This window comes from Saimiri boliviensis, chromosome 4 (genome assembly GCF_048565385.1).
Source record: "Saimiri boliviensis isolate mSaiBol1 chromosome 4, mSaiBol1.pri, whole genome shotgun sequence".
Taxonomy (NCBI): Eukaryota; Metazoa; Chordata; class Mammalia; order Primates; family Cebidae; genus Saimiri; species Saimiri boliviensis.
The window spans coordinates 88,495,156-88,522,668 of record NC_133452.1 but is presented as its reverse complement, the minus strand read 5'-3'; the positions used below and the strand labels follow the sequence as shown (position 1 = coordinate 88,522,668).

The following is a 27,513-nucleotide window of genomic DNA, read 5'->3' as shown; positions in this document are numbered from 1 at the left end:
TCAGCCTCCCAAGTGTCTGGAATTACAGGCGCCCGCCACCGCACCCAGCTAATTTTTGTATTTTTAGTAGAGATGGGGTTTCACCATATGGGCCAGGCTGGTCTTGACCTCAGGTGATCCACCCACTTCAGCCTCCCAAAGTGCTGGGATTACAGATGCCAGCCACTGTGCCCAGCCGCCTTAAGCTTTACAAACAAATGATTGCATACAGGCCATGTTCTGAGGCTTCCAAACCAAGTCTTGAGTTCATTAAGGGATCCACCATAGTGATAGCTATAGTTTTTACAGCATTTATATGCCAGGAGCTGTTTGGGCACTCTACGTGTATTAACCTATTTAATTCTCATAACAATCCTATTAGGTAGAGACTGTTATCATACTCATTGCACAGATGAGAAAATGGAGGCAGAGAGGGAGGTTAAGTAATTTGCCTGAAACCAAGAGTAGAATACCAGAGATGGGCTCCAGATTTTGTTGCTTTCAACCAGTTCCCATACTGCCAAAGTGGAATTAAAGCATTTCAAAGAATGCCTACTTGCTCGCTTTGGAGAGAGTAGTGTTTTCCTGGTGTCTGCACTGTGGACATTTTTCCTGTCCTTACCTGTCCAGAAACTAGTAGTGCTCCCCATCCAGGTGTCTTCGTTGCACATTTACCTTCCCAGTCTGGAGTCCACTCGACTTCAGGATCTTCTCTCCTCCCCATGGGTCTGACTGAGGCTTTTTTTTTTTTTTTTTTTGGAGACAGAGTTTCACTCTTGTTGCCCAGGCTGGAGTGCAATGGCGCGATTTTGGCTCATCACAACCTCTGCCTCCCGGGTTCAAGCGATTCTCCTGCCTCAGCCTCCTGAGTGGCTGGGATTACAGGTATGTGCCACCAAGTCCGGCTAACTTTTTATTTTTAGTAGAGACGGGGTTCCTCCATGTTGGTCAGGCTAATCTTGAACTCCCCACCTCAGGTGATCCCTTGCCTCGGCCTCCCAAAGTCCTGGGATTATAGGCATGATCCTCCGCGGCTGGGCCCGACCGAGCCTTTAACGCTCTTTGAAGTAACAGCGAAATAGCCTGTTTTTCAAGTGGAGTGGTTCTAAATTTCTGGTAGCCAATGAGCGCCCAGGAACCGTGGATTCAGCCCAGTGAGGCTCAAAGCTGAGCGGTGGGTGGAGCCAGCGGAGGGGTCGGAATTGAGCCACAGCCGCGGTACCTACTGTGTGCCGCGCGCCACTGCCTGGAGCGGAGCTATGAGCTGGACGTGTCCGCGTTGCCAGCAACCTGTTTTCTTCGGTGAGGCCCGGGCTGAGGAAGGGGCGAAGACGGGCAAATGAGAGCCGCTGGATTCCCTGAGGACGGGAGAGCTGGCCACGGTGTGGTCCCAGACACCTTTTTCCACCTGCAGCGGCTGGTCGTCTCTGCACCACCACCCGCTTTCACTCAGGTCTTCTCCCCTCCTCTGAGAATTCTGTGGGGAGTATGGCATCGGAGCAGGATGGAGCTGGCCTCCTGGAGACACTCATCTCCAGAGAGCAGGGCAGGCCAAGCTAATTCCCTAGAGGGCTGAAGGGGGAAAGGAGGGGCCCCATGCTTGGACAGGCTCCTCGCAGCTTCCTTCCACTTTGTCCTCCACAGCTGAGAAGGTGAGCTCCCTCGGCAAGAACTGGCACCGCTTCTGCCTGAAATGTGAGCACTGCCACAGCATCCTGTCCCCTGGCGGGCATGCAGAGGTAAGGCCTGGCCAGGGAGCACTGATCTGTTTACATCACTGCCTCCCCACCCTCCAGGGACCAGCCTCCAACTTCAGCCCTGGAGGCCTGCCAAAGGGAACCTCAGTAGCCAACCCCAAGGGTGCCCACCTGGTGGACTGCACACCAGCCAGGATTTTGGGAACCTGTGACTGTGGATCCCATGGCTTTGGGGGTCAGGAAGGGTGGGAAGCAGCATCACCTCCTGAGCTGCTCTTGCTCTTCCTCCCTTGACCACAGTGGAAATTCTGGTATGCCAGCCCATCCCCCACCCCTCCCAGGCCCACCAGACTCAGCCAGTGGACAGACACACCTGGCAGCCTGTCTGGAGGGAAGGCCTGTGGGGCATGGCTCTCGTTGGCCCTGAGTAACCCACTTTCCTCTGCTTGTGCCCAGCACAACGGGAGGCCATACTGCCACAAGCCATGCTATGGGGCCCTCTTTGGACTCAGGGGTAAGTACCAGCCTGAAAGGGGTCACGGATCAGCAGAAGCCTCCTTGTGGCTGGGAGCCACAAGGCTGGGTCAGGCTCAAGCCTGACCTCCCCTGTTCTCTCCTCAGGGGTGAACATTGGTGGTGTGGGCTCCTACTTGTACAACCCCCCACCTCCCAGCCCTGGCGGCACCACTCCTCTCAGCCCCAGCAGCTTCAGCCCTCCCAGGCCAAGGACTGGCCTCTCTCAAGGCAAGAAAAGTAAGTGAGGCTGGGCTCAGCTCCTCCCAGTCCTCCTGACCCTTCCCCAAGCTGGAGCAGGGGGTGGGGCCAAGTGGCAGTCTCCTACCCAACCCTCTGCTTCACAGTCTCACTACCTTTGTTCTTGGGAAAATCTTCTCTGTCTACTCCCCTGCTCCTTTTTTTTTTTTTTTCTATTTTCTCATGTCAGCTGCTGAGTTAAGAGGTAAATTGTTAGGAGGCCAAGGTGGGTGGATCACAAGGTCAGGAGTTCGAGACCAGCTTGGCCATCATGGTGAAACCCCATCTCTACTAAAAATACAAAAATTAGCTGGATGCGGTGGCTGGCGCCTGTAATCCTAGCTACTCAGGAGGCTGAGGCAGGAGGAATCATTTGAACCCAGGAGGCAGAGGTTGCAGTAAGCTGAGATCTCACCATTGCACTCCAATCTGGGCAACAGAGCGAGACTTGGTCTCAAAAAAAGGGGGGGGAGGGTAAATTGGGCTGATGGCATTATCCCCTCTCCTCCCATTTTACAGGTGAGGAAAGTGAGGTCCAGACAGGGCAAACGACCTTGTCCATTCACAAAGCTAGTCAGAGTCAAGGCTGACCAGGAACTTGGGCCTCCCCCAGGCCAGGGCCATGGAAGGAATGACCTACAGGAGAGGGGTCATTGGGATAAGGCCAGCCCCTTACATTCTCTAACTTTTCTCCTCTGGTCCCTGTTCCTTCTCCCCATACCCTGGAGTAGGCAATGACACTGTGTTCCCCAACACCTGACACCCCTGCCCTGGCCAGCTCCTGTATCAGCTCAAGTTTCCTGAGGATTGAGTTGCTGACAGGGTTGGGATGGTGGGAAGGAAGCAGGTAGTCTCTGATACACATAGGGATGGGCAGAAGGTGGGGTCAAAGGGGGCTCATCTCTGGGCCTGTGGAATGCAGATTCTTGGGTGCCTGGGTGAGGCATTCTGGAATGAGCATGGCTTTTGGAAGAGGACAGAGCCATATGCAGGCAGGTGCTGGTGAGCCCTTTATAGGCCCTCACCTCCACCTCAGACCTAACCAGGGCCTCTTCCCCTTAAAGGCCCTCCCCATATGAAGACATTCACTGGGGAGACCTCACTATGCCCTGGCTGTGGGGAACCTGTCTATTTTGGTAAGTGACAATGGAAAGCTTGGGGAGGGGGATCTAGGGTGGGTAGCAAGGGGCAGGGAGGTGATCCAAGGCAGGTGGGTCTCCCTACTCTGCCCCTAAAATGGAAGAACTATCAGTTCTCTCCACCACCAGCTGAGAGGGTGATGTCATTAGGGAGAAATTGGCACCGACCCTGTCTGAGGTGTCAACGTTGCCGCAAAACCCTGACTGCTGGGAGTCATGCTGAGGTGAGCAGGGCAGGGATGGATGGTTATGTTGGGAGGAGGCTGGAGATGGGAAGAAAACCAGGCTGAGACAGTTCTCTTTCTCTTTGTGTCTCAGCATGACGGAGTCCCCTACTGCCACATCCCCTGCTACGGCTACCTGTTTGGCCCCAAAGGTGGGCAGCCCCACCCCAGAAGCCAGGCCTAAAGTATGGCATGTACATGGGCTGTGGGGATGGGTGGACAACTTGGTTGTGGTTAAGCATACCCCGGCCCCTCCCAGTTCCCTCCAGCCCTGAACCCTGCACCACAGACCCAAGGCCTATGGTGATAGGGCTCTCTCTCTCAGGTGTGAACATTGGCGATGTGGGCTGCTACATCTATGACCCAGTGGAGATGAAATTCAATTGAGATGCTCACAGAAAAGGTCACCCTAACTCAGGTCCCTCATCATTCCCCTCATGGTCCAATGGGAGCTACAGAAATCTCCAGTCCTATGCAGCTTGGGGAAGGTGGGATCCTGGGGGCTTGGTCAGAGGCTCCATGGTAGGCCAGAGTCTAGACTTTCTCTGCCAATTTTTCCCTTTCCCATTTCTATCTGGTTAGGGAATAGCTCATTTTGAAGGGTATCCTCCTCCTGGCCATCCCAACCCCTTTCCCCAGCAAATTCTGGAGCTTCAAGGTACTCATAAAACTTGTGTTTATTGAATTTCAGCCTCTCTGGCTTCTCCAATAAAATATTGGCTCCCATGCCTTCAGCTCTTCTTTGGGCATGAGACCAGTGGGTTGGAGGATGGGGAGTGTGGGGGTTGCGGGGGGCATGCATTGCCCTGCAGATTGCCTCGGCGGTAGCAGGGCCAACCATGAGAACAAAGAGCTCTGTTCTTTTTGTCCCCTTGGGCTGGCATTGGCAGTCCTAGCATCACACAGTAGACAGCATGCCCACCAGCCCCACTGGTACCAGAAGTCTCATGTGATAGTCCTTTCTTTAGCACCATCTCTAGAAGAAGCACATTATTCAGCAAGTTATTTGAGCATAGCAACTCATTTGGCATGGTAGGGCCTGCCAAGAGACTTCATTATCCATTTGGGAGATGAACACACCGAGGCCCAGAGAGGGAAAGTCACATGCCCAAGGTCACACAGCAAGTTAATGGTGAAGCTGTCATCAGAGCCCAGGGTGGACTCAGTGCCTTCCTATTCAGGGCTCTTCCGACAACTCCTCACCACTGCCCGAACCCAAGGGGCACCTTCATTTACAGAATCCTCCCCAACCATGAGAGGGGTGTCCAGCAGCCCACTGCATTCTGGGAAGTCGACTGTTCCTGGAAGCCAAATAATCAAGGTTGGATGAGCACAGGGAGTAGGTACCAGTGGCAACTCCAGCCCTTGGCGGAGGGTTTGATACTCCCAGTCTGAGTTGCTGGGCCTGCCCTTCTGCTCTCTCAGCTCCTGCAGCAGAGCTTCTGTGGAGGGCTTGCCTCTGCTCCCACTTAGTTCTGGACCTGCTTCATAGGCATCTCTTCCTCCTGAAGACTGGTTGGGGCTCTAGGAAGGAGTCACGGGCAATGATGGGGTTTTATCCCTGAGCCTGCCTCCCCAGCCTGCCCCATCAGGCCTGTCCCAGGGCTCTCCCCAGCTCCTGGTGTACAAACACTTGTACTCCCATAATTGATTCACACATACGCTTGTACACACCCCTGATGTGTAGGCATACTTGAGTGTGTACACATACACATCTTTCTGAACAATCTTACGCATTTGTGTTCATACACACGTATGGACTCATGTATACATTTATGCTTGCAGTTTACATATCACGGGTCATGCACCTTGAAACACTCACCTGTGCACACTCACATACATACACCAAGTACACATGCGCAGATATATTTTCCCATCTGAATCCTAAGGTGTCAGGTATCTGAGTACCTGCATCCATCTGCATGTGCTCACCCATACACAGACACAGTCCTGTGCACACACCTCTTTCTCTCCACGTCTTGGATGGTCTCTGGCAGCTGTGCCTGCCTTGTCTCTGGCAGCAGGAGGGCGGTGCAAGCAGCCAGCAGGGCGATCCCCCCATAAACAAGCTTGGGCAGCGACAGCCATACTCCATCCAGCAAGGCCGCCAATGGGGCCAAAGAGCCCCCCAGCCGGCCCACCAGTGCAGTCAGCCCCATCCCTGTCTGTCTGTTCAGAGAAAGAGAAAGAGGGAGGCAGATGGTGTTCACACCTACCTGGGGTCATGCCCCACAGGGCTCCCCTCAAGGGCAGGCATACCCTGATGCCCCCTTCTCTCCATATAGCTAAGGAAACTAGGACTGCTTTCAATTTGTTTTCCCACCCACCTTCAGGCCAGGAGGCCCCAAGCCAGCACCCACCAGAGGATGGGGCCCCCATTCCGACAGAGTACCAATCAGGTACCACTGAAAGAGAAGAAAAGTAACCAAACTGGGATAAGGAAAGGGTGATGTGGAAGGAAGAAAGTCAGTAGTTTGTTTGAGGAGACAAAGCTTTTTCTAAACCTGACCAGAAGCCTAGAAGTTTCCTCTTCCCACCTGCCAAGAGCTAGCTGAAAGAGCCCTGGACCTTTCATGGGGTTCCCCTTGGGACAGTCCTCAGGGGCATCTCCACCTTCCAGAGGCGAATGCAATGGGGGTGGGCAGAATGGGGCTTCATGGGGCTGTTTTCTTTATTATTATTCTTTATTTAAAATTTTTAAATTTATTTGAAGAGTTTTTCATCCAGGCTGGAGTGCAGTGACACAATCGCAGCTCACTGCAACCTCCACCTCCCAGGTTCAAGCGATTCTCCTGCCTTAGCCTCCTCAGTAGCTAGGATTACAAGCATGTGCCACCATGCCCGGCTAATTTTGTATTTGTGGTAGAGATGGGGTTTCACCATATTGGTCAGGCTGGTCTCAAACTCCTGATGTCAAGTGACCTGCCCACCTTGGCCTCCCAAAGTGCTGGAATTACAAGCATGAGCCACAGTGCCCAGCCTTGGGGCTGTTTTCTTAAGGAGGCCCAGAGAGGATGTCTGACTTGGCACAGGGTCACATAGTACAGAAGATAAGAGGCCCTGCCTTCTCCAAAACTGGGGTAAACACAAAGTGCCCTGATTAGCTCTGTGTTCTGGGTGTAGTATGGAGAATGAGTGAGAGGCTGGGTGCAGTGGCTGATGCCTGTAATACCAGCACTTTTGGAGGCTGAGGCGGAAGGATCACTTGAGGCCAGGAGTTTGAGACCAGTCTGGGTAATACAGCAATACCCCATCTCTACCAAAAATTAAAAAAAAAAAATGACCAGGTTGTGGTGTGTGTATGTAGAAGTTCAGGTTAAGACACATGACCAACAAGCCCCACATCCAGGTCGGTTGCAGGCTCCCTCACCTGAGCACAGTAGGGTACAACTCCGAAGTGAACAGGTAGGCAGTAGTGAAGGCAGCTTCAGAAAAACCTTTTCCCATCACCGCCAGGGCAGTGCTCCAGGACTTCATGTCTGGAGGGAAGGGGGTTCAGGTAGTGAGAGGGCCGTGGAGAGGGAGGGTTTCCTGGATAGAGGGCAGAGTCTCCAGAGTGGGCTGGAACTTAAGTCTGAGCTCACTGGGTAAGGGCGGGGAGCTAGGCGAGGAGTGGGTTCTTGGCCAAAAGGTGGGGTCTCCGGGGTAGTGGGCGGGGTTCCAGGCCCAGCTTCTTGAATGGGCAGAACCTATGGGCCTGAGCTCACCAGAGGATATTAGCAGTCTAGTGCCCAACGCCAGGCTGGTGCCCAGCAGTGTCACAGCTTGCGTGAGGCGGCGTCCTGCGTGGCGCACTGACAGGTAGACCAGCAGCTTGGAGGGCAGTTCCACCACCCCGAACAACAGCTGTGTCTGGTATGCGTTCAGCCCCAGCCCTGACACATCCAGACTCAGACCGTAATAGGAGAAGTTCACTCCGAACCTGAAAGGAGTCGCAGTGCCACTCGGGGGACCCTCCCTACCATCCCTCTTTGTTTGTCCTCTCTTCTCAGGAAGACTTGGCCTTTTACAGGGACAATCTCCTTCGATCTCCACTTACCACCTCCTCCCCGCAAGGACCTTCCCTGACATCCATGATGCCCTCTGAGTGTGCAGCATGCGCCCATCGGTGGTCAAAGTGCCTTTATCCTAATTTTCACAGCAACTCTGACATGGAACTGACAGCCCATTTTACAGAAGGAACATTGGGGCTCTGAGTGTCTAAGTGATCTGTCTCTGTCCAAGTAAAGAGGTGGGAGTCTGAACTTGAACCCATGCGTCTCTGCTGCCTGCTTCATTTTCTGACTTCGCCAGGCAGATCGCCCACAGAGGCTTATTCTCCTGCCCTCCACAGTTACACTCAACTTGTCCCTCGGAGCCCTTCCCATACTCAGCACTAGCCTGGAGTCCACTCCTCTCTCCCACCACACCCACACCAGACCCAGTGCAGCCTCCTCCTCACCACACCACCATGCAGCACAGTGAGATGTGTCGGAGCTGTCGTGTTCGGAACAGGTCTAAGTATGAAGGTCTTCGGACCACCCGTTCCCCGGCGGCCACTTTGCTCACAGCCTGGTAGGGAAGGAAGTGAGGCTGTAACATCGGAGTTGGCTATGTGGTCTCAATGGGACACAATGCTCTCCCCCGCCCCTTCTATTCCATCCACAGTGGTGGGGGTGGAGATACACACAGCAGCTGAGAAGAGTGGGTCTCGAAGGATGCATGGGTCCCACAGGAGCCAGGTAGGACATCCTAGTTCCGATCTCTCTCCTGGGGACTAGGGGCTTTTCCTGCCATATATGGTGGCTCTGGGAGGGAGGCACTTGACACAGCCCACCCCCACTACACACATATATGCCTGTTCACACACACATTCACCCTTACCTCCTGGCTGAGGCTGTCCTCACCCACTGGCCGCCCGTTGAGCCTGGCACAGTGGAGCAGGTACCTGTGGGCCTCCTCCACACGGCCCTGGGTCAGAAGCCAGCGTGCAGACTCAGGCACCCACCTAGGGATAGGCAGGAGACCCTTCAGCCAGAAAGTCATGACCCTAAGCCACATCTTCCTGGACATACTGCAGGCTCTCAACTTCCAGGCTTTCGCTTAGGTAGAGCCTGGAACATCATCTCCTCCTTAAGTCCTCCACACTTGATGAACTCTTAGTCATCTTTTCATGCCCAATGTAAAAGCCACCTCTGGGCTGGGTGCTGTGACTCATGCCTGTAAATCCCAACACTTTTGGAGGTCAAGGCAGGAGGGTGGGTTTGAGCCCAGGAGTTCAAGATCAGCCTGGCGAGACCCTGTCTCTAAAAAAAATTAAAAAATAAATATTAGCTGGGTGTGGTAGCACACACCTGTAATCCCAGCTACTCAGGAGGCTAAGGCAGGAGGATCACTTGAGCCTGGGAGGTTGAAGCTTCAGTGAGCTGTGATTGTGCCACTGTACTCCAGTGACAGAGCGAGACCTTATCTCAAAAAAAAATAATAAAAATAATAAAAGCCACCTCTTTCCACACTTCCTTGCCCAGACCTAGGTCCTCCATAGCCTGGGAGTCCCTTACTCAACTGAATTGTCCTTACCCTCAAGATCAGCTCCTAGCACCAGCCACCCACTTCTCTCATGGGTGGCAGGAGGGAATGGGAGGAAGGAAGGACAGACATGCAGATATATCCAGAAAGGCCACCCAAGGCCAAGTCATCTTTGGGAGGCAATGTAGTGCCCACCCTGCCTATCCTCCCACTCTCCTGCCTAAGCTCCCCACCCCCATGCTGGCCCTGCCTCCTTCCCCCTCTCCAAGGGGCCAGCCTCACAGCCTCAGTTTGTGCTTGGCTCTGTCTTTGTCTCTGTCTCTCTGTTTCTCATTGTTCCTTGCCATCTTCTTTCTACTGATCTCTGTCTCTCTGTTGCTTTTTCTCTGTGTTTCTTTCTGTCTCTTGGTCACTCTGTTTCTTTCCCTTCATCTCTCAATCTCTCTGTCTTCAAATCTCAGACTCTGATCAATCCCATCTTTGACTTCCTGTATCTCGTGCTCCCCAGCTGCCTGCAGTCCTCACCAGAGGCTGAGGATGCCTGGGGCACAAGGCAGGGTGACAGCTAGCAGAAGCCATCGCCAGTCTCGTATCAGGTACCCAACCAGTGCCAGCAGCATCACGCCTCCTGTCCAGAAGGTGCTGCTCAGGACTCCGGCCACGGTGCGGTGCTCCACATCCAGCCACTCCAGCTCTGGACCAGGGCAGGAGACAGATGGTTAGTGAGGACGAGATGGGCTCAGTCTCACTGTGACAGCTGCCTTCTTCCAGCCCTCTAGGTCCTGCCTGTTTCTTGCCTGCCTCACCCAGTGGCATCACGATGATGGTGAAGCCAGCCAGGGCTGAGCCAGTGAGGGTGCGGGTGATGGCGAACATTACATAGCTGACGGAGGCTGCAGATGCCAGGCTCAGCACCAGGGTACTCACGTAGGCCACCAGCAACAGAGGCCGCCGCCCAAACCTGCAAAGGGGTCATGCGGGGTCAGTTTCCTGTGGAGGGAGGTTCTAAGACACAGGTAGACTAGGCTCAACCCCAGCTAGTGGGAGAAAGTTCCCCCAGCCTGTTTCTTATTGGCCCAAAGCCTCACCTCACCTGTCGGACAGATATCCAAAGGCTACAGCCCCCACCAGCACACCGGTGAAGAAGAAAGTGGACACAGCTTTGTTCAGGCCTTTCTGCTCACACACCAGATCCCACTGCAAGGACAGGCAGAAAGGGGCCTCCTGTGAATATCAGCACCTCTCCAGCAGGTGCCAGCTCCTCCTCGCCAGACACTGGAGCCTTCTGAGGCCAGCTGTGCCATTCTGGTACCTCCATGCCAGATAATAAACTTCCCAACTCACGCCAGCTTAGTGAGTGGGAACCTTTGTCCCTCCCCAGTCCTGCAGCCTCAGCTTCTTCCCAAGACAGGCCTCAACCTGCTGCCTCCCAGGAAGACTCTACCTCCACTCACATTCCACCTCCAGATGGATTATGTAAATACTGACCTGGGACTGGAAAAGAGGGAGGGAGAAAAGAAGGCCTCTACTGTTTCTCCTTGCTGCAGAAATGGCCTTCTCAGCTCTTTGTCCCAACTCCCTGAAGCTGCTTTAGCCCTTCCCTGCCTTAATCACCTCCCAATTAGTGATGATAATAACAGTTCTTGTGTATGAGCCTGTTACTACAAGCCATCAACTAAAAGTGCTTTGTATTCATAGCCCCCATCTACAGATTGGTAAACTGAGACTCTAAGAGGTAAAGTAATATATCTAATGCCTACACAGTAACCACCCAAGGCAATGGCAGGCCTATCCCTCTCACGTGTCTCTCAACTTCTGGGCGTAAGTACCTCAGTTGCAATGGTGGAGGAGAACTCTGAGCGGTCGTACTCCCAGCCCTGAGAGCAGGGCACCGTGGCAGGTTCATCCTCCAGCTCCCCACGGCTCTGCCCTTCACCCATCGTGGTGTTGAGGAGAGCCTGGGGGTAGGCAAAGCGGAGGCAGGAGCTAAGCGTGCCATCAGGCTCCCGGGGAAGGTGAGCCTCCAGCCACGCATCCTGCTGGCTGAAGTTGGCAGGGGCACCTGGCAGGGCACATCGGTGGGCAGGCACGGCAGCCAGGAAGATGGGCAGGAGGAAGTGCAGTGGTAGCAGCACTCGGGGCAGGGCCAACAGTGCCACATTCCGCAGTTGGAAGGGCCCAAAGCCGCCCACCTGTTCCAGTAGCTCCTCAAAGCCCATGCTGCTCACCCACCAACTGTTTCAGGTGCAGCCTCCGTCTAGTATCCAGCCAGCTCAAACTGCCCACCACATAGACCCTTGGACTCTGGAGGCGGGAGTGGATGGGCTGAGTGGAGAGCCTGCAGCCAGAATCCAGCCCTCAGGGGCTGGCCCAGGACTGGGCCCTCCCCAGCCGCCCAGGTCTCCAGGGACCCCTACCTGTCTGGCCTGGTGCCTGGGGAAAGGAGAAGCCATCCAGAGGTCACTATTCATGGCTCTGGGGCTTACCGATTAGTGCTCAGGGACCAAGTAAGGGGAGCTTCAGGCTACCATGATGAGGTAACTGGGTGATAGCATAGGAGGTGAGCCCCTAGCCCCTTGGTCAGCAAAGCTCCAAAGATCCCTAAGAAGAGGATCTTTGGAGCTAGCCCCCCCTGGGGCATGGGGCTAGCTCTCCCGGGGTGCCCTTTGTCCTATGAGACCTTAGGTCACCCTTGCCTATTTGCAGCTACAGCCATGGCCTGGCCGACAGCCCGGGATTCAGGGCTGAAAGCTGGATCCCAACCAGGTTTCTTTCTGCTGAGCCAGGAGGCCTCCTTGCATCCCTCTCCCCCACTGGGAGCTGATCCCCTAGCCTAAGACACTCTGTGATCACGCTGGGCAGCTTGAGGGTCCCTGACTCACCCCATTCTCACTTCACTCAGGGGCTCTCCTCATACATATGATTCCAACTGCCTGCCCCATTCTCCTATTGCCAGGAGCTTCCTAAATTACCTTTTGGAGGGGTAGGGAATGGTGGGGGACATGTTGCCAAAGTCTTGCCATAGGTATCTGCAATACCTAAGATTACCTTTGGAGAGGTAGGGGATGGGGGGCATTGCCAAGGTCTTGTTGTAGGTACCTGCAATGCCTAAGACTCAGTGCTCAAGCTGACCCTCCCGCTGAATTCTCAGTCATGGTCCCTGAAGCAAAAGCACAGCAGAAACCATCAATGTCCAGTTTATTCTCATCTGATTCTCTAAACACCTGGCTGGCAGAACCACTAGTTTAATTTAGCTGCTACTTTGAACAGGTCAGAAAACTAAAGGCAGGGTGGGGACCTGCTGGGGTCACATCATGACTCAGCAGCAGAGCTGAAGAAAGGACCAGGTACCCTGACTCCAGACCAGGAATATCACCTTTGACCCAAGCTGCTGAGCTGGTGATGTCTCAGTCTGTTCCAGGCTAGGGTCCCTGAGAAAGCACTGGGAAAGGAGTGAAATCGATGGTGTGTCGTGTTTTTGTTTTTGTTTTTGAGATGGCATCTTTAAACTGTTTGCCCAGGCTGTAGTGCAGTGGCTTGATCTTGGCTCACTGAAATCTCTGCCTCCTGGGTTCAAGAATTCTCCCGCCTAAGCCTCCCAAGTAGCTCGGACTACAGGCATGCGCCACCATGCCCAGCTAATTTTTTTGTATTTTTAGTAGAGATGGGGTTTCACCATGTTGGCCAGGATGGTCTTGATCTCCTGACCTGGTGATCTGCCCACCTTGGCCTCCCAAAGTACTGGGATTACTGGTGTGAGCCATCGTGCCCGGCGGGCGTGTCTTGTGCTAATGGGGTTGCTGACAGCCATGGAGTGAGGGCTGTGATGGGAAGCAAGAGGTAGCTAACGGTGGTGGCAGTGACAGGGGCTGATAAGAAGAAGAGACATTTGTTGAGCCTCTAGTGCATCCTCAGCATTCTGGAGGGTACACAGATGCCTCAGCCACAGTCCTTACCCCTAGGGAGCTTACAGGAGAGTTAAAATAAGCCACCCCTCCCTGCCTTCAGTTACTCCTTTTAGCTCATTCTTGACACCCTGGCCACAGTGAACATTTAAACACAGATCTAAGAGGGTCACATCCCTGTTTAAAACCCTTCACTGGCTTCTACTGCCTGAGGGGGAAAGTCCAGCTCCTTAGCTTGGCCCCTGTACTTCCCTAGGACCAGTTCCTCTCCCCGAGCCCACCCCTGACCCCTTCCCAACATGTCCCTTGCCTCCAGGTCTCTGCACACATCAGCTCATTGGCATGTCACACCCTAGAGTGGTCCCTTGGACAAGATGGCCTCCTCCTCATTCACCAGATGGATTCCCAGGGCTCCCTGAAGACCAGCTCTAGAGGAGACACTTCCATCCGTCTCACCCTCACTCATGTGTGACCTCACACTGTTGATTCCTCCTTTGTTTAATACTATGTAATCGTATTATTTATATAAAATGCATAAAATACCATAACACTTTGCAGCTCCAGAGAGGTAAGTTTTTTAGTCACCTGATCTCCATGTCCCATCCAGTGGCTCCACAGGGTAATACACTGAAGTTTTTCCACAGCCAGAGAAGACAGCCAAGGAGGCCAACCTCAGCCATTGTCTGTGACGCCTTAGATTTCACAATGGGAAATTCTGTCCTGCTTTAATATCAGAAATAGCCGATAATCATACAGTGCTTACCTCTCCCTCTTGACATTGGCTCCTAGGAAACTCAAATCTAAATTTGCAGTTCTGGCTGGCCATGGTGGCTCACACCTATAGTCCCAGCACTTTGGGAGCCCAAGGCGGGTAGATCACCTGAGGTCAGGAGTTTGAGACCAGCCTGGCCAACATGGCGAAACCCCGTCTCTACCAAAAATACAAAAAATTAGCCAGACATGGTGGTGAGCACCTGTAATCCCAGGTACTCAGGAGGCTGAGGCAGGAGAATCGCTTGAACCCAGGAGGCGGAAGTTGCAGTGAACCAAGATCGCACAATTGCCCTCCACCCTGGATAACAAGAGCGAAACGCCGTCTCAAATAAATAAATAAATAAATATGCAGTACCTTTCTACAGAGAATAATTTGGCATTAATTTTACCCCGGCTCCTTCTTATTCCCTGGCCCTATCCCATATGGAAGCTTTCTTCTCTGATGTCATTGAGGAATGATGGTGACAGTGACCATGATAGCTGATGATGGAGCTGGACAGGCAGGTATGAAATGCTGAGTCTTACCAGAGGATAGATAGATCAACTCTGAGTCACCAGGTAAGAGCTGGTTTTGATTGGATTGTAACCATCCTCCCACCCCTCCAACCTGGGAATTCTAACCTGAGCTCAGAGGCCAAGCTAGAGACCTTTATTTATACCAAACTGGATGGTGAGGAACCTTGTGCAATGGAAAAATAACAACTCCTGGCCAGGCACAGTGCCTCATGCTTGTAATCCCAGCACTTTGGGAGGCCAAGGCAGGAGGATCACTGGAGGTCTGGCCAACCTGGTGAAATCCCTGTCTCTACTAAAAATACAAAAATTAGCTGGGAATGGTGGCGCTTGCCTGTAATCCCAGCTACTCAGGAGGCTGAGGCAAGAGAATTTCTTGAACAGGGTCCTGGGAGGTGGAGGTTGCCGTGAGCCAAGATGGCATCACTGCACTGCACTCCAGCCTGGGCTACAGCGTAAGACTCTGTCTCAAAAAAAAAAAAAAAGAAAGAAAGAAAAAGAAAATTCCTTAATTGGAATTATTACTAGGATTATTGAAAGTTTCAGGAAAAATACATTCCTGGAGTAAACCATTTGAGATTGCTTGCAATACAGACTTCTTACACTTTAGACCTTTTACTCTTTTGCCCCCCGCCCCATTGAGTGACCTCAGATGACCTACCCATCTTAATTGGGGCTTCAGTGACCATTAACCATTGCTGGAGCCCATGTAATCACTTCCTACACTGAAGATGGTGACAATGACAAATCAATTGCAGTGGTAAGTATGGTAATGGATCATATAATAGTAAAGGAGGTGAGGATCCTGGTGATGGAAGTGATGGTGACTGGGGTGATTGGAGCAGAGATGACAAGGTGGGGCTAGGGCCACTGGTAGCAGTGATGTGGTCATAAGGGTAGTGGTGGTGATGTGGCGATGGTGGTAATGATGATGGTGGTGATGTGGTGATGGTGGTAATGATGGTGGTGGTGATGTGGATTGGTGGTAACGATGGTGGTGGTAATGGTGATGGTGGTGATGTGATGGTAATAGTGGTGGTGATGTGATGGTGGTGGTGATGTGATGGTGGTAATGATGGTGGTGATGATGTGGTGATGGTGATGATGTGGTGATGGTAATGGTGGTGGTGGTGATGTGATGGTGGTAATGGTGGTGGTGATGTGATGGTGGTGATGGTGGTGATGTGGAGATGGTGGTGATGATGTGGTGATGGTGGTAATGGTGGTGGTGGTGATGATGGTGGTGGTGATGTAGTGATGATGGTGATGATGGTGGTGATGATGTGATGGTGGTGATGGTGGTGGTGATGATGTAGTGATGGTGGTAATGATGTAAGTGATGTTCTGATGGTGGTAATGATGTTGGTGGGGATGTGGTGATGTTGGTAATGGTTGTGGTGGTGATGTGGTGATGTTGGTAATGGTTGTGGTGGTGATGTGGTGATGGTGGTAATGGTGGTGGTGGTGATGTGATAGTGGTGATTGTGGTGGTGATGTAGTGGTGGTGGTGATATAGTGATGGTGGTAATGGTGGTGATGATGTGATGGTGGTGATTGTGGTGGTGATGATGTGATGGTGGTAATGATGGTGGTGATGATGTAGTGATGATGGTAATGATGTAAGTGATGTTCTGATGGTGGTAATAATGGTGGTGATGATGTGGTGATGGTGGTGGTGGTGATGTAGTGATGGTGGTAATGATGGTGGTGGTGATGTAGTGATGATGGTAATGATGGTGGTGATGTAGTGATGGTGGTGATGATGGTGGTGATGATGTGGTGATGATGTGATGGTGGTGATGGTGGTGATGGTGGTGGTGATGATGTAGTGATGGTGGTAATGATGTAAGTGATGTTCTGATGGTGGTAATGATGGTGGGGATGTGGTGATGGTGGTAATGGTGGTGGTGGTGATGTGGTGATGGTGGTAATGATGGTGGTGGGGATGTGGTGATGGTGGTGATGATGTTGGTGATGTGGTGATGATGGTAATGATGGTGGTGCAATGTGGTCATGATGGTGATAGTTTGGGAGAAGAATGTCTGTGATCTGAGTGAGGATGAAGCTACTAATGGTGGATGATGAAGACAGAGGTGGGAATGTGGTAAAATTGGTGGTGGTGGTAATGGGTGGTGTTACACCACTTGAGGTTGAAAGGTAAGGAGCAACGCAGAAGACGCCACTTGGAGCTGCTGAAAATGTGCTTATGTCATATTCTCTCTGAGCCATGGCCATGCAGCCTCTCCTTCCCTATCACCTCATTACCCTGAGCAATGAGCAGGCTTCTGAATCCCTTGTGGACTTAGAAAGGTCACTCTAAGTCCTTTAGCCTCGGGTTGGCCTCAACTCTTGTCCTGGCCTTGACTCATTAGTAGCCCATGGGAAAATATCAACAGGCCCCAGCGTCTGATGATTAGAGTCACAAGACCCTCAATATTCCTACCCCTGTCTCTTTTCTGAAGGGCCCCTCTCTAGCAACAAAGGTTCTTCCAAATGTCCCTGGTCTGTGGCTCCCATCTGGCACCTGACAGAGCAAACTTGCTCAATCCATGTATTTCTCTGTGCCTCTTTCTGGGGGAGAACAGGGAGAAGGTCTGCCAGGGGCCAGGGAGGCCCTCACATGCAGACCATCAGGTAGTCCCTGACAGCCATGCTGGGCCTCAGGAAGCGAATGTGCCTGAAGTCTCAGACTCCTGAGGGCAGGAGATGGGCAGAGAGTCTCTGCAATGCCTTAAAGCCCTGTTCTGCAACACAGCCTCTCCTGGCTCCAAGCCCAGCCCTGCTCCCTCCTCATTCCTCTCTTCCACTCCCAGATTCATGACTGTGACTCGCCACACTGAACTACATGCAGCAGTCTCACCGCACCACCCCCACTGTGCCCGTGCTGCTCCTCTTCCTGAGAATGTCCTCTCCTCTATCTGGCCAGCTCCTGTTTGTCCTTCAAAATTCAATCCAGGAGGCACATCTGTCTCTGGGGGTCTTCCTTGAAGCTCTCAGTCTGGGCTGGGAGTTCCTCCCTATGCTTTGAGTATCAGGGCACATGCCACATGTGAAATGAAAGTGAATTTCCAATCACCTTTTTTTTTTTTTTTTTTTGAGACCACATCTTGTTCTATTGCTCAAGCTGGAGTACAGTGATCATAGTTCAATACAGCATCAAATTCCTGGGTTCAAGTGATCCTCCTGCCTCAGCCTCCTGAGTAGCTAGGACTATAGGTGTACACCATCACACCTGCAATGCCTTAAAGCCCTGTTCCTCAACACAGCCTCTCCTGGCTCCAAGCCTGGCCCCAGCCACCACCTTGAGGGCTTCGTCTCAGTGCCTGCTTAGTGCCTGACATCTGGCATAACCTCTGGTACATGTGGGGCTCAGTAATAGTCTGCCCAATTAGTTAGGTTAATGGATTGTGTGAATGAACAATAGATTAAATAAATAATAAATGAATAATCTATGGCATTCTTTAATTCAATCTCAATAATAAGAAAATTTAAAAAATGCAATAAGGTGGCCGGGCGCAGTGGCTCAAGCCTGTAATCCCAGCACTTTGGGAGGCCGAGGCGGGTGGATCACGAGGTCGAGAGATCGAGACCATCCTGGTCAACATGGTGAAACCCCGTCTCTACTACAAATACAAAAAAACTAGCTGGGCATGGTGGCGCGTGCCTGTAATCCCAGCTACTCAGGAGGCTGAGGCAGGAGAATTGCCTGAGCCCAGGAGGCGGAGGTTGTGGTGAGCCGAGATCGCGCCATTGCACTCCAGCCTGGGTAACAAGAGCAAAACTCCGTCTCGGGAAAAAAAAAAAAAAATGCAATAAGGTACTCTTTTTTATCGATTTAATTATCTGGGGGATTTCTCCTAGAATTAGACTTGAAGAAATAATATAGGTTGGAGCCAAGAAGTTCTAGTGCCAAGTTTGGCATGATTTGAAATAGTGAAAAGTTGGAAAGAGTGATGAAAAATCAATATGGAACTGGGTAAGTAGATTATGGAACATTCATACCATGGAATATGATATAGCCATTAAAAAGAACAAGAATTCTCATCATTGTGGGTGAAAATGTAAAATGATGTAGCCATTTTGGAAAAGTTTGGTAATTATTCAAAATGTGAAACATAGCATTGCCATATGATCTAGCAATTCCACTCCTAGGTATATACCCAAGAGAAGTGAATGCATATATCCACACAAAAACTTGTACACAAATGTTTATAGCAGTGTTACTCATCATAGTATGATGATGAGTATAAAGCAGAAACAACCCGAAGTCCATTAACTGACAAACGGATAAACAGAATGTGGTATTTCCATACAATACAATATTATTTGGCAATAAAAAGGAATGAAGTACTCATAAATGCTACAATATGGCAGTACCTTGAAAACATGTTAGGCGAAAGAAGATAGTCACCAACATATCATATATATTATATATATATATGTATGTATATATATGTATGTGTATATATATATATATATATATAAAATATATATATTTTAGACAGAATCTCGCTCTATCGCCCAGGCTGGAGTGCAGTGGTGCAATCTCAGCTCACTGCAACCTCTGCCTTCCAGATTCAAGCAGTTCTCCTGCCTCAGCCTCCCAAGTAACTGGGATTACAGGTGCGCACCACCACACCTGGCTAATTGTACTTTTAGGAGGATGAGATTTTACCATGTTGTCCAGGCTGGTCTTGAACTCCTAACCTCAAGTGATCCACCTGCTTTGGTCTCCCAAAATGCTGGGATTATGGGAGTGAGCACTGCACCTGGCCAACATCATATGTTATATGACTTCGTTTATATGAAATGTCCAAAATAGTCATATCTTTAGACAGAAGGTACATTAGTGATTGCTTAGGGCCATGGGTTGTGGTAAAACAGAGTGACTGTGGCCAGGCGCAGTGGCCCACACCTGTAACCCCAGCACTTTGGGAGGCCGATGTGGGTGGATCACAAGGTCAGGAGATTGAGACCATCCTGGCTAACATGGTGAAACCCTGTCTCTACTAAAAATACAAAAAATTAGCTGGGCGTGGTGGTAGGTGCCTGTAGTCTCAACTACTCAGGAGGCTGAAGCAGGAAAATCACTTGAACCCAGAAGGCGGAGGTTGCAGTGAGCCAGGATTGTACCAGTGCACTCCAGCCTGAGCAATAGAACAAGACTCATCAAAAAAAAAGAAAAAAAAAAAAAAGAAAGAGAGAGAGTGACTGTAGGGAGTGCCTTTTTGGGGTGATGGGAATGTTCTAAAATTGATTGCTGTGATGGTTGTACAACTCTGAATACACTGAAAACCATTGAGTTGTACAATTTAAATTGGTGAATTGTATGACGTGTAAATTATATTTCAATAAAGTAATTTTTTAAAAGGATGAAGATCTGTATTTTAAGACATATTTGGTCATAAAAAGCATGTTTCAGCCAGGCATGGTGTCTTACACCTGTAATCCTTTTTGTTTCTTTGTTTGTTTTGAGACAGTTTCGCTGTAGTAGCCCAGGCTGGCATGTGTGATCTCAGCTCACTGTAACCTCTGCCTCTCGGGTTCAAATGATTCTCTTACCTCAGCCTCCCAAATAGCTGGGATTACAGTTACCTGCCACCATGCCTGGCTAATTTTTTGGATTTTTTTTTTTTTTTTTTTTTTTTAAGTAGAGACGGGGTTTACACTATGTTGGCCAGGTTGGTCTTGAACTCCTAACTTCATGATCCGTCCTCCCAAAGTCCTGGGATTACAAGCATGAGCCACCGTGTCCAGCCTTCATACCTGTAATCCTAATACTTTGGGAGGTTGCAGCCAGTGCATCACTTTAGCCCAGGAATTCAAGACCAGCATGGGAAACCCAATCTCTGTTAAAAAAAAAAAAAAAGAAAGAAAGAAAGAAAAAGAAAATTAACCGTGCCTTGTAGGATTCACCTGTGGGTCTAGCTACTTGGAAGGCTGAGGTAGGAGGACCACCTGAGCCCAGGACTGGGAAGATGGTATTGAGGCTGCAGTGAGCCGTGATCGTGCTGCTGTGCTCCAGCCTGGTGACAGAGTGAGATGCTGCCTCAAAAAAAAAAAAAAAAAAAAAAAAAAGCCATGTTTCAGAATAGTAGGTATAATATGCTCTTCTTTTTATTTATAATAAATATGTACATATAGACAGAAAAAGAGAACGCTGTTAATTACAGACAGGAAAAAGAAGGTCTGACATGGAACACACCAAGCCATTTGCAAGAGTTACCTCTATGTGGTCAGTTTCGTGGATAGGGAGGGAGCTTTTATTTTATATGCCTTTGTATTTGCCTTTTTACTATAAGTAGGTCCTGCTTTTGACAGTTTAAACAAGAAGGAAGGTTGAAATCACATGGAGATTACACTGAAGGCTGATGAATCAGGGCCTAGAGCATGCTGGCATCCATACTGACAAAGATTGTCCCAGGGAGCCATGATGTTTCTGGAATGTCGGGGAGTGGCCTTTTTGGAGGGAGAGCAGGACTTTGCAAGCTTGGGCCTTTTTACCTTGGATCTCAGGCAAGGCCAGGACTCTGGCCTGGAACCAAAGTTGTTTATACATTGACGAGGTGGAAGATTTACACCGAGTGAACCTAGGGTTCAAAATTCACAAGCTCCTGCCGTATCTATACCCGAACAAAGCCCCCTTTCCATCCAGCTCTCCTGCCCCGCAGCAGCCAGACACCTCTCACTCATCTCACCCCTTTTCCACACACAAAATTGTACATTATATGCACAATTCATTTTCTTATTCTTTGTCTTGGAGACTGGTCCATAGCGTATACTACACAAAGAGACACCTCCTTCATTTACTTAGTTTTTTTAGAGAAAGAGGTCTCGCTATGTTGCCCAGGCTGGACTCAAACTCCTGGGCTTAAGTAATCCTCCTACCTCGGCCACCCAAGTGGCTAGACTACAGACACACCGCAGCACTCAGTTAGCCTCCATCATTTTAGAGTCTCACAGTACTCCGTGGTCGGGGGCCCCATCTTATGGGTGGGCCATGCTCTACTGAGCAGCCCCAAGTGGGCACTTAGATTTCTTCTGAACTTTTGTAGGTCCACTGTCTCTTATCCACACGGTTGGGGTGAGAAGTACACACATGTATGGTTCACCTTTGAATAACACAGGTTTGAACTGCACTGGTCTGCTGATAAACCGATTTTTCTCAATAAAAGACATGTTTTGTACCTGCCTCTCCTGCTTCCATCTCCTCCACCCCTTCCGCCTCTGCCACCCCTGAGACAGCAAGACCAACCCCTCTTCTTCCTCCTCCTCAGCCTGCTCAATATGAAGACAGTGAGGATGAAGACCTTTATGATGATCCCTTCCACTTCATAATATTCTCTTCTTCATAGTTTTCTTAATAACATCTTTTTCTCTAGTTTACCTTATTGTAAGAATACAGTATATAATATATATAAAACATATAAAATATGTGTTAATCGACTGTTTATTATTGGTAAGGCTTCCGGTTGACAGTAGGCTATTAATGAAGTTTTGGGGAATCAAAAGCTATATGTAAATTTTCAACAGCAAGAGGGTCGGTGCCCCAACCCCTGTGTTGTTCAAGGGTCAACTATATATGTATTCAGAAAGGTAATTCGGCACATATTCCACATATTATAAAATACCCTAATGGTTAGCCGGGTTCGGTGGCTCCCACCTGTAATCCCAGCACTTTCGGAGGCTGAGGCGGGCAGATCACCTGAGGTCAGGAGGTCAAGACCAGCCTAGCCAAAATGGTAAAACCCCATCTCTACTAAAAATAGAAAAATTAGCTGGATGTGGTGGCAGGCGCCTGTAACCTCAGCAACTGGGGAGGCTGAGGCAGAAGAATCTCTTGAACTTGGGAGGCGGACGTTTAGTGAGCTGAGACCGTACCACTGCACTCCAGTCTAGGCAACAAGAACGAAATTCTATCTCAAAAAAATATAAAATAAAATAGCCTAATGGGACCTACCCCATCATCAAACACATTAATATTTCTACTGCAAACATGGATGATAAGTGGAATTAATAAAAACTACAAATGGTCTCATCAGTTTATATATATATATATATATATATATATATATATATATATATATATATAACAAATGAGTGTGTGCCAATCTAATGGGAGAAATCCCAGTTTCCAGAACTTTCTGGGTTTCACAAGTGCAGATGAGGCTTTCTAGAGCTATACAAAGAATACTGCAGTGAATAACGTTGGACACAAGTAATTTTGCAAGTATATGAGTATATCCATAGGATATAGTTCTAAAGTGGAGAAGCTGGGTCACAAGCTATGCTTATTTGTGATTTTGACAGATTTTTTTCATAATAATTACCTTGCCTATGAACTGCTATACTGCATGGTTTTCAAAACACTCACCTTTGTCTGTTAACTTTGGGGTAATGAAAATTCTTTCTTGAGAGTGGGAAGGAGGAAGAGAAGCTGATTAAAGGGTGCAGGCAGGGCGTGGTGGCTCACCCCTGTACTCCCAGCACATTGGGAGGTCAAGGCAGGCCGATCACATGAGGTCAGGAGTTCGAAGTTAGCCTGGCCAACATAGGGAAACCCTGTTTCTAGTGAAAATACAAAAATTAGCCAGGCGTGGTGGCACACATCTGTAATCCCAGCTACTCAGGAGGCTGAAGCACAAGAATCTCTTGAACCAGGGAGACAGAAATTATAATGAGCCAAGATTACACCACGGTACTCTGGCCTGAGCAACAGAGTAAGACTCTGTCAAAATAAATAAATAAATAAATACATATATTATATATATATCTATATATATATATAATAAAGGGTATACACATACAGTGAGATAGAAGGAATAAATTCAATGTTCAAAAGCAGAGTAAGGTGATTATATTTAACCAAAATGTATTGTACTTGGCTAATGGATGCTGTAAACACTCTGGCTTGGTCACTGCACATTATATACATGTAACAAAATTTCTCATGTACTTCAGCAATTTGTACAAACAATTAAAAAAAAATTTCCTCCTGATCTCTGCAGAAAACCAGACTTAGAGTTTCTGTCCCAAGTGTCCAGAGGGCTGTGAGAGTACATGTTTTGCAGTCAGAGGGACAGCAGGACAGTCCCCGTCCTCCTGTGTGACCCTGAGCAAGTTACCTGTGTCTGTCCTGAGCTTTCATTTCCTCCCCCACCTCCAGGACAGTCCCTCACACTTGCCCACCATGCTGTGCTCTACTCTTCTGCCCAGCCCCCAGCCCCAGGAGCTGGGTTTTGCCTGCCCTCCCGCAGGGAAGAAGAGTCCAGGCCAACAGAAAAAGGTCCACAGGCTTTTTAATGGTGTGATGGCTACTTCCCTTCCGAGACCCGATCTAATCATTGACAGCGGCTTCCAGGGTGTTGGGGCGGGGTGGACAGGCGCAGGATGGGCAGAGGCCATGCAGTGACTGGGAAGGGGTTGGGGAGGGGTGTTACATTCTGTTTGGCATGTAAACATTCTTAGGTGGCTTCCCGAGGGAGGGGAAGGGTAACTCCCTGCTCCCCACCCCATGCCCACCAGGGCTGGTCCCTGGAGTTGAGAAGACTGGGCAAGCCAGGCCCCTGTGAGGAGCTGGGGAATGGGGAGCCTGGGGCACATCCCCCTGCCCCCACTGTGCCCCTTTCGTGCATGGTGCGGCTGGGGAGGGAAGGCATGTGTCTGGGTGAGCAGACCCTGCATCTGACTCAGTGACATAGGTTGTTGTGATGGGGAAGTGCTGAGGGAGGTGGTGTGATGCTTTTACAGAGAAAGGGCTCAGGACCTGGAGGCCTGGTGGAGAGAATGAATGCTCAGGGGGAGGAGGCTGCAGCTGGGGTTGGGGGCACCGGGAGATGTGGCTTTCTCTGCCCTAGATCCTTCCTGGGGAGAGGCACAGAGGCAGTACCTTAGGTGACTCCCTCCCCATTGTCCCACTTTCCCTCCCCTACCTCGTCTGGTGACATTCAGTGACTCAGAGGCCTGAGGTCAGTTGGGAGCCCTAGGGAGGTCTGGAATCCCAAGGGCAGAATGGGTTTTGCGTCTCTGCCAGCTCCAGTGCTGAGTGAAGCTGAGGGTAGAATGGACCTGGGGCTCTCTCAGGCCCCCCTCTTCCTCCCAGCTACAAACCAGGGTGTTGTTGGTCCTGGGGCAGAGGTGACGCTGGGGGCCCTACATTCACGGTTCGGTTGGTGGCAAGGAGCAGGCCCAGGGCCTGGGCACCAGGAGTCATGCCCTGGTCCCCACCTGGCACGAGCTGATTGTCATTCGGAGAAGCTCTAGGTGGGAGGCAGTGGCCCCTCCTCCATCCCCTCTGCTGGACTCAGAGGGCAGTAGAGGGTCTTGGGAGGGCCTCAAGTTGACAAGGAGGGCTCTGTCCGGAGAAGTTTCCTGAGTGTTCTGGGTGCTTCTGCATCAGCGTGGGGTGGATGTCAAAGGCTGTCCACCCAGGAGTCCTCCCCTCAGCTGGTCTGCAGAGAAGCCACCACCCTGGCCTGGAAGTGGCTGCCCAAGCTGCTGACTCTTCATGAGGGGGAGGCTGTTTTCGGGGTCAGCTGCCTCATGGGCATCCTTCCGGGTGATGGTGGCTGGATGCAGCCAGACCGCTGGGGCACACTAAGGCCTTTCTTCCTCTTTCCCTGGATATCTTGGCTTGCTCTCTGTGACTCAGGGAAGGACAGAGAGCCTAGGCCAGGGGACAGAGGCTAAGGGGCCTGTCCAGATAGGCAGGGCTGGCTGTCCCATCTGCAGCCGGTGTGCTGCTTGCCCCAGATGTAGGCAGTTGAGGCTCATGATGAAGTGGGATGAGCTATGCAGGAGCCAGAACCCAGGAAGAGTCCCCATATCCGTTCCTGGAGCAGAGCAGCTGCACAGGCTGGAGTCGGGGCAAGAGGGAACAGGCTGAAGGGTGAGCTGAGGGAAGAGTGGGCTTGGGCTGGGGACCCATCACTCAAGCACACAATCTGGAAGTTAGAAGGGCCTTTCTGCCTCCAGGTGCCAGCTGTCTGTTGGTCAGCCTGCCTCTGTTCTCTCTGCCCACTGCGGGAGACAATGCCTGAGCCAGCCCTCCGTCCCTCCCACAGGCGGGAGGACAGGGAGGGTGACACCACTAGAACTGAGTCCCCAAATCTCCAAAGGGCCAGTGCAAAGATGGTGACCAACCGTTCTCCACCTGCACTGAACTCATGAAAGGGCAGGTTGGCTGGAACTGCAGTAGGCAGGAGTGAGGTTAGATGACAGGAAGGAATTCCTGATGGCGGGGTCCTGAGCACTAGATCAGGGGAACAGGGGAGGGAGTAAAACTTTGTTAAAGCCCCCTCCAACTTCCCACTGGGAAATACTTGCCCAGGAAGGCAGCCCACACACTTCCTGTGGTTCCCACAGAGGCTCCACCCAAATTTAGGAGGCAAGAGCTTTCTGCACCCCAGATGTGCAGGGGAGCACATTGCCCCCATCCCCCCGGCGGAATCACCTGCCCACTCATCTCCAAAATCGCTTGCCCACTGCCTCCCACCAAGGTGTCCAGGATGGAGCCAACTTTGGGGCAGGTCAGACCTGCCCCCTCACACCTGAGTAGACTGATGTTCCCTGGGTCCCCAACCCCAGCCTGGCAGTCCAGAGGCCGTCCCTGGCCGCAATGGCTCTCAGGAGACTGTGGGGCTGGACCCTCGCCGGGAGGCTGAAGCCTCCACTTCTGGAATTTGATGCTGCTTCTCTGAAGGGGCGGGGGGACTTTGGCTGGAAAGGGGTCGGAGGAGGGCAGGAGGCGTAGGCAGAGGTTGCTAGGGGAGCATGGAGAGCAGCCTAGGCCTGGTGGGCAAACGAACCGGGTGTCCCCAGAAGTGGAGTCCTCGATGAAAAGTGGCTGAGCCTTCCCGGGGCGGAGAGACTGATGTGAGGCTGGCCGGCCTGACGAGCGGCAGGAGGATGAGAGGACACCGGGCGAGGAAGGGGAGGCGGACCCTCCCCGTGGCGCGGTGCCGCGTCCCCCACCTGCCCTGAAGGCTGGCAGGGCGCCGCGTGTGCTCGCGCGCGTCCTCGCGGGTGCAGGCGGAAAGCTGGGGCCGCGGGTGGTGCGCGTCGGGCGCGTAAGGCTGTGCTGGGAGCTGCTCCAGTGTGGCCGGCTGCGGGTGGGGGTCCGGGGTGAGGGTGGGGGGCCGCGGGGAGCCGCGGGCGTCATTATCTGGCCCCAGCCCGGCCCTCTGCGCCTGCTGCCCGGCCTTTGGTTGCTGCGCGCTGAGCCTGGAGTTTCCCTCTGGGTCCTTTCTTGGAGCCCCCGGGGGAGGGGGTGCCATCAGGCTGGGCCCGGGCCGGCGGGATGCCCCGGGGCGGGGGGACCCCTGGCCGGACCTGGTGCGAGGGGGAGGGGCTCTCTCTGCGAGACAGGGACTGGCTCCGGGGGGACGCGCTGGGATTGCGCGCAGACGCGGATGTGGGGTGGCCCGGGCTGCGCGGGGCGGAGGGCCTGGCTCCGGCTTGGGCTCGCCCTGGGCCCGGGCCACGGCCAGGAGGTTGTTTGGGGCGGAGGTCAGCAGCAGTGGCCGACCCTGGGGGCTTCTGCAACTGCAGCCTGCTTGAGAGCAGAAGAGGGTAAAGAAACAAAACAAGGAGAAATATTTCAGAATCCGCCTAAGCACTGAGCACTAGAGTCCTGCCTCCTCAAGAGCTGAGACTAAGGCCATGGCACAGATGGGTAAACTGAGGCCTGGCTCTCTGCCCTCCAGGCAGGACCACAAGGAGCTGCATGCTCCCAGGCTGTTGCTGGAAGAGCCTGCTGCTGGCTCTCTTTGAGGTCCTCATTTCATCTTTAAAATTCTCATGGATTTTGCATTCTAATCTAGAATATACTTATGTTTATATTAATACGAAATAATGTTTTCTCCCAAGGAGTCAAAGCTCTGAGCTTTATCTTTTGGCTTGCAATGCCCCGTGGCACACCAGAGGCTGGCTGTGTGTGGACCCATCGGCCCTCATCACCTTTTCCCAAGCCTGGCCTCTCCAGCACCCCCTCCACATGTACTCACTGAAGTCACTCCCCTGA

At 51.5% G+C, this 27,513-nt stretch overlaps 3 protein-coding genes across 8 annotated transcripts in view; 1 reads left to right on the top strand and 2 right to left on the bottom strand.

Annotated features, from left to right (window-relative positions):
- Positions 1-1,033: 1,033 nt before the first annotated feature.
- CRIP3 (cysteine rich protein 3) lies at positions 1,034-4,375 on the top strand. 3 transcript variants are annotated; one of them, XM_074397828.1, is made up of 8 exons: positions 1,034-1,281; positions 1,624-1,718; positions 2,133-2,190; positions 2,298-2,429; positions 3,494-3,565; positions 3,719-3,792; positions 3,887-3,944; positions 4,118-4,375. In XM_074397828.1, the coding sequence occupies exons 1-8, from the start codon at positions 1,239-1,241 to the stop codon at positions 4,177-4,179; spliced, it is 594 nt and encodes a 197-aa protein (XP_074253929.1). In that variant the 5' UTR covers positions 1,034-1,238; the 3' UTR covers positions 4,180-4,375. The 3 variants fall into 3 exon arrangements, with proteins under 3 accessions (XP_074253929.1, XP_003923082.1, XP_074253930.1); XM_003923033.4 differs by having other exon boundaries at positions 3,698-3,792; XM_074397829.1 differs by having other exon boundaries at positions 3,698-3,792; positions 3,887-3,977; positions 4,118-4,206.
- Positions 4,376-4,451: 76 nt separating this feature from the next.
- Positions 4,452-11,634, bottom strand: SLC22A7 (solute carrier family 22 member 7). Of its 2 annotated transcripts, none has more exons than XM_074397827.1 (10): positions 11,130-11,634; positions 10,394-10,497; positions 10,098-10,261; positions 9,826-9,994; positions 8,656-8,779; positions 8,234-8,343; positions 7,500-7,714; positions 7,163-7,271; positions 5,755-5,961; positions 4,452-5,316 (listed from the first exon to the last, which is right to left on the bottom strand). In XM_074397827.1, exons 1-10 carry the CDS (start codon positions 11,517-11,519, stop codon positions 5,262-5,264), a joined length of 1,647 nt encoding a protein of 548 aa, XP_074253928.1. In that variant the 5' UTR covers positions 11,520-11,634; the 3' UTR covers positions 4,452-5,261. The 2 variants fall into 2 exon arrangements, with proteins under 2 accessions (XP_074253928.1, XP_003923080.3); XM_003923031.4 differs by having other exon boundaries at positions 10,107-10,261; positions 11,130-11,632.
- Positions 11,635-22,583: 10,949 nt separating this feature from the next.
- TTBK1 (tau tubulin kinase 1) overlaps positions 22,584-27,513 on the bottom strand; it is a 46,973-nt gene continuing 42,043 nt past the window's right edge. For 2 of the 3 annotated variants that reach the window (XM_074397825.1, XM_074397826.1), the window contains exon 15: positions 22,584-27,045. In XM_074397825.1, coding sequence (XP_074253926.1) covers positions 26,652-27,045 — 394 coding nt within the window. In that variant the 3' untranslated portion in view covers positions 22,584-26,651. The remainder of the gene's footprint in view (positions 27,046-27,513) is intronic. The other variant, XM_039467897.2, reaches the window with a different exon arrangement.